The sequence below is a fragment of the Pelophylax lessonae genome, assembly GCF_965119305.1.
Source record: "Pelophylax lessonae genome assembly, chromosome: 4".
Classification (NCBI taxonomy): Eukaryota; Metazoa; Chordata; class Amphibia; order Anura; family Ranidae; genus Pelophylax; species Pelophylax lessonae.
The window spans coordinates 375,986,752-376,004,946 of NC_138771.1; the positions used below are offsets into that span (position 1 = coordinate 375,986,752).

The 18,195-nt window shown below is 42.5% G+C and overlaps 1 protein-coding gene across 1 annotated transcript in view; it reads left to right on the forward strand.

Annotated features, from left to right (window-relative positions):
* Positions 1-18,195, forward strand: part of DOCK2 (dedicator of cytokinesis 2) — a 349,654-nt gene that overhangs the window by 112,748 nt on the left and 218,711 nt on the right. The window contains exons 12-13 of the mRNA XM_082254918.1: positions 4,454-4,530; positions 10,979-11,104. Of these exons, the coding sequence (XP_082111044.1) occupies positions 4,454-4,530; positions 10,979-11,104 (203 nt within the window). The remainder of the gene's footprint in view (positions 1-4,453; positions 4,531-10,978; positions 11,105-18,195) is intronic.

Below are 18,195 nucleotides of genomic sequence, written 5' to 3' on the forward strand. Positions count from 1 at the left end.
TATATACACATACACATATATAGGTGTGAAAGTAGCAGAAACCTATTCTTGCGCTAATGAAATAATTAACACCCATATGGCTTCTCTGCTATAACACCTATATATGTGTATGTGTATAAATACATATAAGTGTTTGTATATACAGTGGGTACGGAAAGTATTCAGACCCCCTTAAATTTTTCACTCTTTGTTATATTGCAGCCATGTGCTAAAATCATTTAAGTTCATTCTTCTTCCTCATGAATGTACACATAGCACCCCATACTGACAGAAAAACACAGAATTGTTGACATTGTTGCAGATTTATTAAAAAAGAAAAACTGAAATATCACATGGTCCTAAGTATTCAGACCCTTTGCTCAGTATTTAGTAGAAGCCCCCTTTTGATCTAATACAGCCAGGAGTCTTTTTGGGAAAGATGCAACAAGTCTTTCACACCTGGATTTGGGGATCCTCTGCCATTCCTCCTTGCAGATCCTCTCCAGTTCTGTCAGGTTGGATGGTAAACGTTGGTGACATCCATTTTTAGGTCTCTCCAGAGATGCTCAATTGGGTTTAAGTCAGGGCTCTGGCTGGGCCATTCAAGAACAGTCACGGAGTTGTTGTGAAGCCACTCCTTCGTTATTTTAGCTGTGTGCTTAGGGTCATTGTCTTGTTGGAAGGTAAACCTTCGGCCCAGTCTGAGGTCCAGAGCACTCTGGAGAAGGTTTTTGTCCAGGATATCCCTGTACTTGGCCGCATTCATCTTTCCCTCGATTGCAACCAGTCGCCCTGTCCCTGCAGCTGAAAAACACCCCCACAGCATGATGCTGCCACCACCATGCTTCACTGTTGGGACTGTATTGGACAGGTGATGAGCAGTGCCTGGTTTTCTCCACACATACCGCTTAGAATTAAGGCCAAAAAGTTCTATTTTGGTCTCATCAGACCAGAGAATCTTATTTCTCACCATCTTGGAGTCCTTCAGGTGTTTTTTTAGCAAACTCCATGCGGGCTTTCATGTGTCTTACACTGAGGAGAGGCTTCCGTCGGGCCACTCTGCCATAAGGCCCCGACTGGTGGAGGGCTGCAGTGATGGTTGACTTTCTACAACTTTCTCCCATCTCCTGACTGCATCTCTGGAGCTCAGCCACAGTGATCTTTGGGTTCTTCTTTACCTCTCTCACCAAGGCTCTTCTCCCCCGATAGCTCAGTTTGGCCGGACGGCCAGCTCTAGGAAGGGTTCTGGTCGTCCCAAACGTCTTCCATTTGAGGATTATGGAGGCCACTGTGCTCTTAAGAACCTTAAGTGCAGCAGAAATCTTTTTGTAACCTTGGCCCGATCTGTGCCTTGCCACAATTCTGTCTCTGAGCTCTTCAGGCAGTTCCTTTGACCTCATGATTCTCATTTGCTCTGACATGCATTGTGATCTGGAAGGTCTTATATAGACAGGTGTGTGGCTTTCCTAATCAAGTCCAATCAGTATAATCAAACACAACTGGACTCAAATGAAGGTGTAGAACCATCTCAAGGATGATCAGAAGAAATGGAAAGCACCTGAGTTAAATATATGAGTATCACAGCAAAGGGTCTGAATACTTAGGACCATGTGATATTTCAGTTTTTCTTTTTTAATCAACAATGTCAACAATTCTGTGTTTTTCTGTCAGTATGGGGTGCTATGTGTACATTCATGAGGAAGAAGAATGAACTTAAATGATTTTAGCAAATGGCTGCAATATAACAAAGAGTGAAAAATTTAAGGGGGTCTGAATACTTTCCGTACCCACTGTTTATACCCCTATACAGAAGTTCAGATGTTATGTCTGCCTCCAAAGACGCCCAAAAAATGTCCAAAAAAACGCCAGCTACAAAAACGCCCAGGTGTGTTTTTGCAGCAGGCGTTTTTTTTGGGCATTTTTTTGAGGTCTTTGGAGGCAGGCAAAACATCTGAACTTCTGTATAGGGGTATATATACACACACACTTATATGTATTTATACACATACACACATATAGGTGTTATAGCAGAGAAGACATATGGGTGTTAATTATTTCATTAGTGCAAGCATAGGTTTCTGCTACTTTCACACCTATATATGTGTATGTGTATATATACATACATGTGTGTGTGTATATATACCCCTACACAGAAGTGCTGATGTTATGCCTGCCTCCAAAGACGCCCAAAAAATGCCCAAAAAAACGCCAGCTACAAAAACGCCCCGGTGTGTTTTTGCAGCAGGCGTTTTTTATGGGCATTTTTTGGGGGTCTTTGGAGGCAGGCAAAACATCTGAACTTCTGTATAGGGGTATATATACACACACGCTTATATGTATTTCTACACATACACACATATAGGTGTTATAGCAGAGAAGCCATATGGGTGTTAATTATTTCATTAGCGCAAGCATAGGTTTCTGCTACTTTCACACCTATATATGTGTATGTGTATATATATATACATACATGTGTGTGTGTATATATACCCCTACACAGAAGTTCTGATGTTATGCCTGCCTCCAAAGACGCCCAAAAAATGCCCAAAAAAACCAGCTACAAAAACGCCCAGGTGTGTTTTTGCAGCAGGCGGTTTTTTTTGGGCATTTTTTTGGGGTCTTTGGAGGCAGGCAAAACATCTCAACTTCTGTATAGGGGTATATATACACACACGCTTATATGTATTTATACACATACACACATATAGGTGTTATAGCAAAGAAGCCATATGGGTGTTAATTATTTCATTAGCGCAAGCATAGGTTTCTGCTACTTTCACACCTATATATGTGTATGTCTATATATACATACATGTGTGTGTGTATATATACCCCTACACAGAAGTTCTGATGTTATGCCTGCCTCCAAAGACCCCCAAAAAATGCCCAAAAAAACGCTTGCTACAAAACCGGCAAGGTGTGAAAATTGCGGAGCCATATCCCTGTTCTATATTAATTCTAATACAAACAATCTTTTTTTCTGGTTCTGGACATGCTACAGAGCTGAAACTTCACAGGTACAATTTTAAGACCCCCCAGACATTAAATCCAAAGAAATCTCATTTTTATTTTCAATATTTTTTTCAATAATTGGCTCTCTATCAAAAATGACAATTTTTAAGAACTTTTTTTGTGTGATTAATAGTCCCTGGGGCATGACCCAGAACCCTAGGCACTTTTTAGGATCATTTATTGGGTTTTAGGGTTTCAAAATGGTGTTTTTTGATTCCAGAAGTTCGGGTCCCATTGATTTCAATGGGGTTCTGGAATCCGAACTGAACTTTCAGGAAATTCGGGTGTTCTGGTCGAACCAAACTTTTTAAAAGTTCGATCATCCCTAGTAAGGAAAAAGAGGGGACGAGCGAGCAACCCCCCCCCTCCTGAACCATACCAGGCTGCATGCCCTTAACATGCAGGGGTGCTTTGGGAAAGGGGGGCTCCGCCCCCCACCCTAAAGCACCTTGTCCCTATGTTGATGGGGACAAGGGCCTTTTCCCCACAACCCTGGGCGGTGGTTGTGGGGGTCTGTGGGCAGGAGGGATATTGAAACCTTGAACCAGATCCCAGACCGGTACATTGTACCCCTACTCATTCACCAAATAAGTGTCAAAAAGAAATAAAAACACACACACACAGTTTTTGACAATTCCTTTTTTAAAAACAAAAAACAATGTCCCCCAATGTAGACCTATCATCAATCACGCCACCTGCTGCGCCGTCATACCAGAAAAAAAAAAAAGCTCTGCCCGTGACAAAGGATAACCACAGACTGCCTGCTCCTCTGTCTGAATGTCCTAAAAAGGTAAGAGCGTGGTCTTCCCTATTGCATCATCGACCGGTTCATGCTGGGCCACTGATGTCACAGGGAGTGGTGCCACCAGGTGACGTCACTGCGTGGCCCCACCCCTTACCCCTTAGGAACTTTCAGATGGAGGAGAAGGCAGCCAGCAGTTAGCACTCGCTCGTCCCCTCTGCAAGACATCAATAGTCAGTTACAAGGGAGTAGTTATTAGTAAGTATTTTACTTGTATGTTAAAAAGGCACCTTTATTTCTATTTCTTTTAGCAACAGTAAGTATACCTATTTAGGATATGGTGAGAAAGAACTAAGGGAATCAAAAAGCCCTTCCACCAAATCAGTTCATAACATTATAAATGTATCTTAGAACAGAAGGTATCCACGTGTCTCATTCCATCAAACATACCAGGCATATTCCTCATTTTATGACAATGGTCAGAGACATGGAAACCATTTCTTTACAGCTCAGTGGCCAGTTTGCATCCAGAACCACTGGAATATAGTGCAAATATAGCCTATTTTATAGAACCAGGGAGGTTTGAGTTACCAGGCTTTTCCAAAAAGCAATAGAAGAGAGTTACACTTTTTCCAGTGCATAGTAATCAATTTTCATGTATATTTATGTCTTATTCCTTTACAAAACTTTTTATTATGATATTTATTATTATATTTTCAGGGTTGTTGCTGAGAATGATTTTCTGCACAATCTTCTGAGCAAGGTCACAGCTCTAAAAGGAGATAGTGGGGGTCAAGGTAAATGAATGCCATGTTATTCTGGAATATAATTGTAAATATATTTTATTGGCGAAAGCATAGTGTTGCTGAAGTCATTTATTTTAATGCATAAAAAACAAGTTTTTGCAGCACCGAGGCCCTTTTTTTCAGGCATAATTTTAAATTAAGCTATTTGCCTTATGACAAATTTTCCTTATTCTTTTATCTATTGTCATAATACCACTTTGTTGATATGATAAAATTATATACTTTAGTTATAGGTTTATAAATTGACAACAAAAAGTACTGATTGATTTGGAAGGGTGGATATGACATTATACCTGATACAGCTTATGTACACTAATCTTAGTATATTATACCAGTTCCAGGGACAACTCTCCACATCCATATCCTAATATATATCAAATTGTAAAAAGAAAGAGGGGACAAGTTGTACCCCTACCAAAAGAAACAGGACTTTATAGGAAATGGTGCTATCACTGAGATGAGCACATACATGTATATATATCGTAAAAGATACATTTTATTGCATAAACATAATTAAAAAGGGCTCCAATTTAGACATAAAAACATGTACAAAACCATAGCACAACGGCTTCAACTGCTACACATATCCAGTCATTGCATAAGTACATTAGGGGCCAACGCGTTTCACAGAACACTTTCGCTGCTTCTTCAGGGAACTTTAACGTGTATCAACATTATTATGAAATTTGAAAGAAGAAAAACATATTATACATCAAAAATTCATTAAAAATAGACACTTATTATTCATAAATAAGTGAATATCTGTGCTCACCAATTTTGCCACAGTACATTGTTAAAACCTCCAGATGCTCTGGGTAAAACCCGTGTCATATGATGACCAACTGGCCTCTGGTAGAAACACAGGGCTAGGTCTGATGGACACTGGACCATATATCTATAAATACGGGAATCAGGCAGACAAAAATGTTGCCCAATAACTAAAATAAAAAGATACTTTACTCAGTGGGTATATGTCTATGCTAGGGGACTGCTGGATGGGAGAGTGTCAATATCTTCTCAGCCATCCTCACTTGGTGGGAGTCCATACTCCGACCGGAGGTGGCACTGCGCGAGGATCAAAGTAGCTTTTGACTATGGCCTTTGTGCCTGGGGCCACGTCGGACTGTGCGCATGCGTACTAGACTGGGCGCCCATGCTGGACATGATGTATTGGGCGGCACCATGGCCCTGTCATGTCCGGTGGGACCATATCAAACAAACAAGCTGGCAGGACCACAAGCCGGACATAACTCCAGCAGCCACTTTAATACAGTATCTCACAAAAGTGAGTACACCCCTCACATTTTTGTAAATATTTTATTATACCTTTTCATGTGACAATACTGAAGAAATTACACTTTTCTACAATGTAAAGTAGGGAGTGTACAGCTTGTATAACAGTGTAAATATTCTGTCCCCTCAAAATAACTCAACATACAGCATTTAATGTCTAAACAACAAAAGTGAGTACACCCCTAAGTTAAAATGTCCAAATTGGGCCCAATTAGCAATTCTCCCTCCCTGGTGTCATGTGACTCGATAGTATTACAAGGTCTCAGGTGTAAATGGGGAGCAGGTGTTAAATTTGGTGTTATCGCTCTCACTCTCTTACTGGTCACTGGAAGTTCAACATGGCAACTCATGGCAAAGAACTCTCTGAGGATCTGAAAAAAAGAATTGTTGCTCTACATAAAGATGGCCTAGGCCAGTGATGGCGAACATTGGCACCCCATATGTTTTGGAACTGCATTTTCCATGATGCAGTGTAGTGGAGCATCATGGCAAATGTAGTTCCAAAACATCTAGGGTGCCAAGGTTCGCCATCACTGGCCTAGGCTATAAGAAAATTGCCAAGACCCTGAAACTGAGCTGCAGCACGGTGGCCAAGACCATACAGCGGTTTAACAGGACAGGTTCCACTCAGAACAGGCCTTGCCATGGTCTACCAAAGAAGTTGAGTGCACATGCTCAGCGTCATATCCAGAGGTTGTCTTTGGGAAAAAGGCGTATGAGTGCTGCCAGCATTGCTGCAGAGGTTGAAGTGGTTGGGGGTCAGCCTGTCAGTGCTCAGACCGTATGACGCACACTGCATCAATCTGGTTTGCATGGCTGTCGTCCCAGAAGGAAGACTCTTCTAAAGATGATGCACATAAAAGCCCGCAAACAGTTTGCTGAAGACAAGCCGACTAAGGACATGGATTACTGGAACCATGTCCTGTTGTCTGATGAGACAAAGATAAACTTATTTGGTTCAGATGGTGTCAAGAGTGTGTGGTGGCAATCAGGCGAGGAGTACAAAGACAAATGTGTCTTGCCTACAGTCAAGCATGGTGGTGGGAGTGTCATAGTCTGGGACTGCATGAGTGCTGCTGGCACTGGGGAGCTACAGTTTATTGAGAGAACCATGAATGCCAACATGTACTGTGACATACTGAAGCAGAGCATGATCCCCTCCCTTTGGAGACTGGGGTGCAGGGTAGTATTCCAACATAACAATCCCAAACACACCTCCAAGATGACCACTGCCTTGCTAAAGAAGCTGAGGGTAAAGGTGATGGACTGGCCAAGCATGTCTCCAGACCTAAACCCTATTGAGAATCTGTGGGGCACCATAAAATGGAAGGTGGAAGAGCTCAAGGTCTCTAACATCCACCAGCTCCATGATGTTGTCATGCAGGAGTGAAAAAGGGCTCCAGTGGCAACCTGTGAAGCTCTGGTGAACTCCATGCTGGAAAATAAGGGCGGCCACACAAAATATTGACACTTTGGGCCCAATATGGAAATTTTAACTTAGGAGGGTACTTACTTTTGTTGCCAGTGGTTTAGACATTAATGGCTGTGTGTTGATTGGGTTTTGAGTTATTTTGAGGGGGACACTGTAATACAAGCTGTACACTCACTATTTTTCATTGTAGAAAAGTGTGATTTCTTCAGTGTTGTCACATGAAAAGATATAATGAAATATTTACAAAAATGTGAGGAGTGTACTCACTTTTGTGTGATAATGTACATATACAGCAGCAATACACAAGGTGAGAATTATAAGGACAAAACTATACGGACACTATAGGTGCTGGGAGCAGCTGGCTGGTTGTCTATTGTTGTGGTTCCATGGGGCTACCTATGTGTGGGGGTTGCTCTTTTGGGACTACATAGATGGATGGTGCCTGCAGTGGTTTTGGGTTACTATTGATTAGCATGGATATACAGTAATTGTGGATGGTTGTTTTTGCTAATTTGCCTGATTTGTTTTTGAGGGTGGTACCTTTGTGAGTTTTATCGATCTATATGTAGGGAGATGTGGGATGGAGTTGTGTGGGGATGTGTGCTGTGGTTGTAGTGGTGGGATGCATGTGGGGATTTGGGAGGTGAGTGGATAGATTAAGAGTTGGTTGCGGCTGTGTCTGTATGTTTGTGTGGATGGTTTTGGGTGTGCCTTTGTGGGTGTTTGGGCTGGATATAGGTGTGTATGTGGTTGGATGTGGGTTATGTATGTTATGTTACAGGTAATATGTACTAATGTGTGTTTATTTATTTGGTAGATCTAGAAAACTAGCAGCCCATTAGCATAGACATATACCCACTGAGTGCAGTATCTTATTTTAGTTATTGGGCAACATTTTGGTCTGCCTGATTATCATATGAATGGGCTCCATCAGACTTGGCCCCGGGTTTCGACCAGAGGCCAATTGGTCATCGTATGACCCAGGTTTTACCATGAGTGACTAGAGGTTTTAACAGTGTACTGTGGAAAATTGGTGAGCACAGATATTCACTTATTTATGAATAATAAGTGTCTATTCTTAATGAATTTTTGCTGTATAATATGTTTTTCTTCTTTCAAATTTCATAATAATGTAGATACACATAAAGTTCCCTGAAGAAGCAGAGAAAGTGTTCAGTGAAACGCGTTGGACCTTAATGTACTTATGCAAGCACTGGATATGTGTAGATGTTGAAGCTGTTGTGCTATGGTTTTTATGTCTAAATCTGAGCCCTTTTTAATTACCGTATATACTCGAGTATAAGCCGACCCGAATATAAACCGAGGCACCTAATTTTATGACAAAAAACTGGGAAAACTTATTGACTCGAGTATAAGTCTAGGGTGAGAAATGCAGCAGCTACTTGACCCAACTGGACCACCACGAGACCAAAAACAGGGGCTGCGGGCATGGTACAGGGGCTGCGGACATGGTACAGGAGATGCAGGGCTGTGGGCATGGTAAAGGAGATGGTACAGGAGATGGTACAGGCATGATACAGGAGATGGTTCAGGCATGGCACAGGAGATGGTTCAGGCATGACACAGGAGATGGCACAGGCATGGCACAGATGGTACAAGCATGGCACAGATATGGTACTGATGGTACAGGAGATGCAGTGCTGCAGGCATGGTACAGGAGTCTTACTTACCTTTACCTGCAGTGCTGCGGAGGAGTCTCACTTACCTTTTCGTCTTACATTTAAAAATGGCGCTGCCCAGCACCAACACATCACTGCGCATGCGCTGTCTGCCCGGGACTAGCCGAACGTGTACGGGCTTTCCCAAGTGGCGGCGACACATGCGCACTGACCGGAGAAAAGGTAAGTTAGACCGTGACTCGAGTATAAGCCGAGGGGGGCTTTTTCAGCATGAAAAAACATGCTAAAAAACTTGGCTTATACTCAAGTATATACGGTATGTTTGAACAATAAAATGTATCTTTTACGATAGCTCATTTCAGTGACAACACCATGTCCTATAAAGTCCTGTTCCTTTTGGTAGAGGTACGTCTTGGCCCTGTCTTGTCTTTCTTTTTACAGCTTATGTACACTGATAACAGCATATTGTCAATTCCTAAGCTTAGAATTAATTTATCACCAAGAGTTACAGGGAGTTTGCCTACTGGCACGCCACAAACCCAAAGGCAAACATTTATTATATTACAGCTTATTAACTCTTAGATATGATGGCTGCATTTGTTTATTTTTCTTTCTTTTATTTTCATTTGGTGATACAGACATTAAGTCAATTTTTTTTTCAAAAGAACAAGCTCTCTTGCAGAAGTATTAAGTTACAGGGATGAGGCAAACAATTTACCACTGGAAAGGGTGCTTTCAATAATCATTTTTTTTTATTTTTGTAAAACTGTTATCCCCCCAAACCCCCCCCCCAAAAAAAAAAAACAGTTGCTGTAACTGCTTATAAAGTATTAGCTGGAGTTCAGCTTCAAAGTGTTAGGGCATTTAAATTTGCTAGTACATCTAATAATACTCTCCCACCAGAATAATAATACTACTGTCCAAAGGTGCACCCTGTGCTCTTTTATCCAGTGTAGGGGCATCCTAAAACAGGAGGTGTATTACTGGCCAGATCATCAGGTAAAAACATGTAAAAATCCCCCCAAAAAATAACACAACCACCATGTCTAATGATTGGTAAACTGCATGGTAATACATTTTTGTTTTTGGGGTAAATACTGCTTAATAAACTCAAGTTAATACTACCTAATGATTATTCAGGGCCAACCCCTTCAGCTAACATGCCCATTTCATTACCTACTTTACCAGAAATAACAATACTTTATAACCCTTCCTGTTTATCTACCCCAAACCATAAAACACCCTTCAAACTTCCTGTTTTTCATCTCAGGTTTGTTTCCCCTCTATGGATTTGGAGATTAAGATTAATCTATGGATTTAACTTGCTAGAATGTCAGTTTTTGAAGTATGGTATGGTGTTTTTAAGAACAATTTGACTTTTAGGAGCATTGCCCAATTTCTACTGCGTATACCCGATCATCAACTCATTAATGCATATGCTTGATCCGTGCTTATGATGGCAAACAGCCACCCAGAGAAGTACTAAAGGAGTACAGAGAAATGCTAAAAGTGAAATTGTCCTTTGATTAGGAGCCTTTGTTGCCTTTCATGATTGCTCTTGATAGCCTATTAACCTGGTGCTACAACTTGGAAAACCAAGTTTAATTAAGTAAATTCAAGACCTGGCCTACTAAATTCCACATTCAATGTATTGCCACTGGGTACTAAAGCCACTGTCAACATCTAAGGTTCAATAGTGAGATGTAAGGGGACTAGTCTTGCTTCCTAGTCAGTATTTGCATAGTCCTTTGGCATCCTGATATGAGAGATTTGGGTCAATCACAATGATAAACTCTCATGCCCCTGAAACTTTAAAACAATTCTGTAATTGCAGTGCCATGTACAGTATATAATGTAACAATATGATGGACAATAAGCTGATGGATCATGCTTACACACTGTTCATTCTGAAGTTTTGAAAGGGATTTCACATCTTATATGCCTTACACATTGGTCTAGCACCAACTTGGCAGGCACATGTGAAGACACAGAGGGACTTATTGACTTCATTTGTAAGCAGGTGATGCCTCCTACTGCTACGTAATTAGAAATGATAATAATTCATATTTTGCAGGACTGTGGGTGACTATAAAAATGCTGGTTGGTGATTCTGTACAAATTCGCAAGGATTACCCTCATCTTGTGGACAGAACTACAGTGGTAGCAAGGAAGCTGGGATTTCCTGAGATAATCATGCCAGGTAGGTTGACAAGGCTATCATAAAACATAACACTTTTGTATTTAATACAATGCCAACAGAGTTAAAGAAAACTATGTCTACATCAAAAATTGTCAGTTATAATTGAAGATTAACAATAACCATGCTTACATGGCCCATAGTATTATTGTTTTCACTACAATTCCTGCTATAAGTGAAAGTCCAGTATGCCCTATGCTAATGCAACTGAATACAATGAGTAGAGCAAAACATTTAATTTCACAATTGAGTAGTATAAGTATAAGACAACTAAGGTATAGGTAAAAAATAGACACCTATACTTCAAGTTTTAATTCTCAATTGTTTCATCCTGTTTCTTTAAAATCAATCTACATTTAGTCCCCATAATTATGTTAGAATTATTTCAGAAATCTCCATCTACATTTGTTTCCTTTATGCGTGTGTATACAACACATTTTTCTCCTATAATATGTTCATTTGTAGCTATGTATTTAGATGCAGTGAGAGCATAGACTAAAAGTGTAAGTGATGTTAAGTAATAAGTCAAAGTAAAATAACACATCCTGACGGCGCTTTAGATGACCATGTTCCTCCCTGCTGGACACTGAAACATTGCAGACTGGGCTGTATCAATCAGATACCTGATGACAGTTCCAGAAGCAGGTCTGATAGAATTTAATTAAACAATGGATGGGCAGACATAGCTTAGCTACTTCCTGCCCGGCCGTTATATTATAGACGTCATACGACTTCCTCCCAGGATCGCGCCTCATGCACGCCTCCCAGGCCCTCTGGAACGATCTGTTACACAGCCAATGACAGATCACTGTATCAGCCCACTGCCATTACCATGTAAACAATGTGGCCAATCATAGCAGATCACATGACAATTGTACACAGTGAATGGCTTTCTTTCATGCTTTTCATTGTGTACTATTGTGATGAGCTCTGTGATTGGTCAAAGTGATTACATGGTACAGACAGGGCCAATAACAACCCATATGTACTATATTATTATCTGTGGCCAATCACTGAACTCATCACAATAGTAAACACTGAATGAATAGTTTTCATTCAGAAAAAATGTTAGTGGAGAGATTAGCTCTGCTGCTAATGGATGGGATGGATGTTGATATATGCTAAATGTCAACATGTAAATGTCATTGTTGAGACATTTGGAGATGGTTTGCTAGCGTCTAACCTAATGCCTATGGTAAATTTTAACTTTTTCTCACTTCGATTTTCACATATGGGGTCAAATCCGCTTATACTTTCATTGGTTTCTGACTAATGTATATAGTCCCTGTACATAGCAAGTAACTCACCTAAATATACTATATTTGCCAATGATCAGTAAAGTAGGTAGTAATACCACTGTAATCATGTTTTACTTTGTTTTCTAATACATGATGATTTGAAAAACTGGTAAAAAAGTAATTGCTTGTACTAATGTGTGTTGAACTTTATCTATAGATAGCATTTATTTTAGGCATGAACCAGGCAATTTTAGCCAATTAACCATAAGCAATAATAATGAATTGGTTTAAAGTGTTAAAGTGAGGGGTCCAAAATAAACCAAAACCTAGAAATACTGAAAAGTATAACACTATTTTCTTGAAACAGAAAGTATTATAATGCAATGAAATATATTATGTGGCGATTGGTATCGGCGCTACCTTACAATGTAAAACGTGACTTCCCCAAAGTGTGGGTGAAAAAATATATAAGGGTGTCAACAAAAATAGTTTTTTTGTGAGTAAATTAAATGAAATAAACAATCCGTGTGTTTATTGAATTTCAAATAAAAGACAAATATAGTGATACATGTGGAATATACATATCGAAATGGTGGAAAAAAAGAAAAAAATTGGGGGGGGGGAAGGGGGGGGTGTTCCCACAACCACAAGTGTTATATCAGGTATACACTTTTTCTGATATATCTGTGCCACACAAGTATTGAAAGTAAACAGGTGCTACTGTGCAGAGTTCAAAATGACCACAACCACAAGTGTTATATCAGGACTTTCCCTGATATATGTGCCACACATGTGCTAGAAATAAGCAAAAGCTGCTGTGCAGAGTCCAAAGTGTCCACTAGGTGGCGTCTGCAATACGACCTGTGCAGCTGTATGGGGGGTCTCTTCTTCGTATTTGGGGGAGCACTTCCGAGCCGGTGGTCTGGTGCCCTAAATGCTCATAACGAAAGAAGGCCCCAAAGTGAATAGAAAATCCATACAATAGCGGCAAAAAAGCGCAGTACACTCACTGTTAAGATGATCTGGATCAGAGTAGAAAAAAACAGTCCGCGCCGGGATGCTTCCGCGTTCCACGGCCGACAACCGGAAGTGAACGGAGCGGCAGTTGACGTCCCTCTGACGAAACGCGTAGGGCGGAGTCTAGAACGTGCAACGTCACTTCCGGTTGTCGGCCGTGGAACGCGGAAGCATCCCGGCGCGGACTGTTTTTTTCTACTCTGATCCAGATCATCTTAACAGTGAGTGTACTGCGCTTTTTTGCCGCTATTGTATGGATTTTCTATTCACTTTGGGGCCTTCTTTCGTTATGAGCATTTAGGGCACCAGACCACCGGCTCGGAAGTGCTCCCCCAAATACGAAGAAGAGACCCCCCATACAGCTGCACAGGTCGTATTGCAGACGCCACCTAGTGGACACTTTGGACTCTGCACAGCAGCTTTTGCTTATTTCTAGCACATGTGTGGCACATATATCAGGGAAAGTCTTGATATAACACTTGTGGTTGTGGTCATTTTGAACTCTGCACAGTAGCACCTGTTTACTTTCAATACTTGTGTGGCACAGATATATCAGAAAAAGTGTATACCTGATATAACACTTGTGGTTGTGGGAACACCCCCCCCTTCCCCCCCCCCCCCCCCAATTTTTTTCTTTTTTTCCACCATTTCGATATGTATATTGCACATGTATCACTATATTTGTCTTTTATTTGAAATTCAATAAACACACGGATTGTTTATTTCATTTAATTTACTCACAAAAAAACTATTTTTGTTGACACCCTTATATATTTTTTCACCCACACTTTGGGGAAGTCACGTTTTACATTGTAAGGTAGCGCCGATACCAATCGCCACATAATATATTTCATTTTCACCCTTGCACTTAAGGGTTGATTGGTGGCAGCTCACACCTTCTATTTACTTATCTATTTGTCCCCTCATATATCCTTAGTCCATAGCGCTGGTCACCCTCCCTTTACTATTATAATGCAATGTTTAACTCCAATCAAAAAAGTACCTTACCTACCAGTGGCGGCCCGTGCATAGGGGGCGCCAGGGCGCCGCCCCCCCTACCCCTAAAGAAAAGAAAAAAAAAAGAGAAAAAAAAAAACGAACAAATAAAGTTTTGAAAAAAAAAATTACAAAACGAACAAATAAAGTTTTGAAAAAAAAAAAAATTGTGTTCGCCGCTACCCCGGCCTATGTGGTGGCTATGGGGGGGGGGGGGGTGGGGTTTACGACCCAGAAGGGCGCCGATTGGCTGCCTTCTGGGGGCGTAACCTGAGCTCAAGTCATTGCGCTTGGGCACCCCACTTTCCTGATATCCTGGCTTTGATTGGTCCAGTCTACAGCCTGGACCAATCATCATCCAGGACATCCCATGGCCCCATGCTGACCCCGCTGACGTTGCGTGGACCGGCATTGCAGAGAGCGGAGCGGAGCGGAGAGGAGACCGGAGAAGAGGAGAGGGAGAAGCCGAGCCTCCAGGTAAATGCACTGCTCTGTCGGGCACGCACGCATAGCTCTGCATTAGGGGACATATACTGGTGGTCACTGCACTGGAGGCACGCACGCATAGCTCTGCATTAGGGGACATATACTGGTGGTCACTGCACTGGAGGCACGCACGCATAGCTCTGCATTGGGGGACATATACTGGTGGTCACTGCATTGGAGGCACGCACGCATAGCTCTGCATTGGGGGACATATACTGGTGGTCACTGCACTGGAGGCACGCACGCATAGCTCTGCATTGGGGGACGTATACTTGTGGTCACTGCATTGGAGGCACGCACGCATAGCTCTGCATTGGGGGATGTATACTTGTGGTCACTGCATTGGAGGCACGCACGCATAGCTCTGCATTGGGGGATGTATACTTGTGGTCACTGCATTGGAGGCACACATGCATAGCTCTGCATTGGGGGATGTATACTTGTGGTCACTGCATTGGAGGCACGCACTCATAGCTCTGCATTGGGGGACATATACTTGTGGTCACTGCATTGGAGGCACGCACGCATAGCTCTGCATTGGGGGACATATACTTGTGGTCACTGCATTGGAGGCACGCACGCATAGCTCTGCATTGGGGGATGTATACTTGTGGTCACTGCACTGGAGGCACGCACGCATAGCTCTGCATTGGGGGACGTATACTGGTGGTCACTGGCTGCACTGGAGGCACGCACGCATAGCTCTGCATTGGGGAACGTATACTGGTGGTCACTGGAGGCACGCACGCATAGCTCTGCATTGGGGGACGTATACTGGTGGTCACTGGCTGCACTGGAGGCACGCACGCATAGCTCTGCATTGGGGGACGTATACTGGTGGTCACTGGCTGCACTGGAGGCACGCACGCATAGCTCTGCATTGGGGGACGTATACTGGTGGTCACTGGAGGCACGCACGCATAGTTCTGCATTGGGGGACGTATACTGGTGGTCACTGGAGGCACGCACGCATTGCTCTGTATTGGGGGATGTATACTGGTGGTCACTGGCTGCACTGGAGGCACGCACGCATAGCTCTGCATTGGGGGACATGTATACTGGTGGTCACTGGCTGCATTGGAGGCACGCACGTATAGCTCTGCATTGGGGGATGTATACTGGTGGTCACTGGCTGCACTGGAGGCACGCACGCATAGCTCTGCATTGGGGGACGTATACTGGTGGTCACTGGCTGCACTGGAGGCACGCACGCATAGCTCTGCATTGGGGGATGTATACTGGTGGTCACTGGCTGCACTGGAGCCATGCACGCATAGCTCTGCATTGGGGACATGTATACTGGTCACTGCATTGGGGACATGTATGCTGGTCACTACATTGAAAGGGGGCATTTATACTGGTCACTATATTACATAGTTACATAGTTACATAGTTACATAGTTAGTGAGGCTGAAAAAAGACACAAGTCCATCCAGTTCAACCTATGATGTGTGTGTGTGTTTGCTAACCGTACATTGTATACCCCTGTATGTTGTGGTCTTTAAGGTGTCCATCCAATAGTTTTTTGAAACTATCAAGGCTCCCCGCTGATACGACTGCTTGCGGAAGAGAATTCCACATCCTTACTACTCTTACAGTGAAGAACCCCTTACGCACTTTAAGGTTAAACCGCCTTTCCTCAAGTTTTAGTGAGTGGCCACGTGTCTTATTGTATTCCCTTACTCTGAATAGTTTGTTCCTTATGCTAGGGTCGCCAGTACAGTATTTGTACATTGATATCATATCCCCCCTCAATCGTCTCTTCTCCAGAGAGAATAAGTTCAGTGCTTGTAGTCTTTCCTCATAGCTGATGTCCTCCATTCCCCTAATTATTTTTGTTGCCCTTCTCTGGACTTTCTCCAGTTCCAGCACATCCTTCCTGAGGACCGGTGCCCAGAACTGGACAGCATACTCCAGATGTGGCCGGACCAGAGTTTTGTAGAGTGGAAGAATAATCTCTTTATTTCTGGAGTGAATCCCCTTTTTTATACAACCCAGTATTCTGTTGGCTTTGCTTGCAGCGGCTTGGCATTGCATGCCACTTCCAAGCCTGTTGTCTACCAGTACCCCCAGGTCCCTTTCCATCCTAGACTCACCCAGAGGTTCCCCCCCTAGTGAGTAGCTTGCTTTCTGGTTACTGGCCCCCAAGTGCATTACTTTACATTTTTCTACATTAAACCTCATCTGCCATGTAGTTGCCCACCCCGTTATTTTGTTCAGGTCTGCTTGCAAGATTTCCACATCCTGTATAGAAGATATTGGCATGCCTAATTTAGTATCATCTGCAAATACTGAGATTGTACTAGATATCCCCTCCTCTAGATCATTTATGAATAAATTAAACAGGATTGGTCCCAGGACAGAACCCTGGGGGACCCCACTTTCCACACCCGCCCACTCAGAGTACTCCCCATTAATCATAATATTGAAGGGGGCATGTACTGTGGGGTTTGTGCTAGGGGCCTGTACTGTGGGGTTTGTGCTTAAGTTGTTTGTGCGGGGTTTGTGCCTGAGGGGTTTGTGCTGGGGGGGTCTGTACTGTGAGGTTTGTGCTGGGGGGGTCTGTACTGTGAGGTTTGTGCTGGGGGGGTCTGTACTGTGGGGTTTGTGCCACTCTCAGTCCATGTATCCCATAATAGGATGTCTCTCACAGTATATCCCATAATAGGGCCCCTGCTCCCTATTATGGGATATACTAATACTGATGGACCCCTTAATATGTGATATATTGGGAGAATTGGTTCACGCGAGCAAAATACAGGGGACAAAATGGGTGGAGTCTATAAGGGGTGGGGCTTCTGAGAAATGGGATGGGTCAAAATGGAAGGGCGGGGTCTTGCGCCCCCCCCCCATCTTAAAACTTCACCAGCCGCCACTGTTACCTACAATTTTTTATGCTGCAGAGGCCAACTTTACATATAGCACATTTACAGTTTAATATTCTTGAGCCACCATGAGCCCAACTGTTTCAGTGTATTAGTGCTTATCAGTGCAAGATATAGAAAACTTGCCATCGTTCAATGCTACTGGTATATTCCCTGGCAGGAGCATAGGCCAAATTGTGATTATGATGGTTTTGGGAGCAAGGATTGTGTAAGTACATACGAGAATAATATAGGCTACCATTTTTGACCTTCTCTTAACAATTTCTGTTAAGAAAATATTGTGAGTCTACAAATCAGTTGTCCAGTGCTTTTAAAAAAAAAAAAATGAGGCAGTTTTTATTACCATTACACAGCCTTCCTAGAAGGCAGGGTAGAATGACACACAGAGACAATTGTCTGGTAAATATGTAAAAATTGGGGTTCACTTGTTGGCTGGGTAATGTAAATATAAACTAGGCTATATTTCTTATTC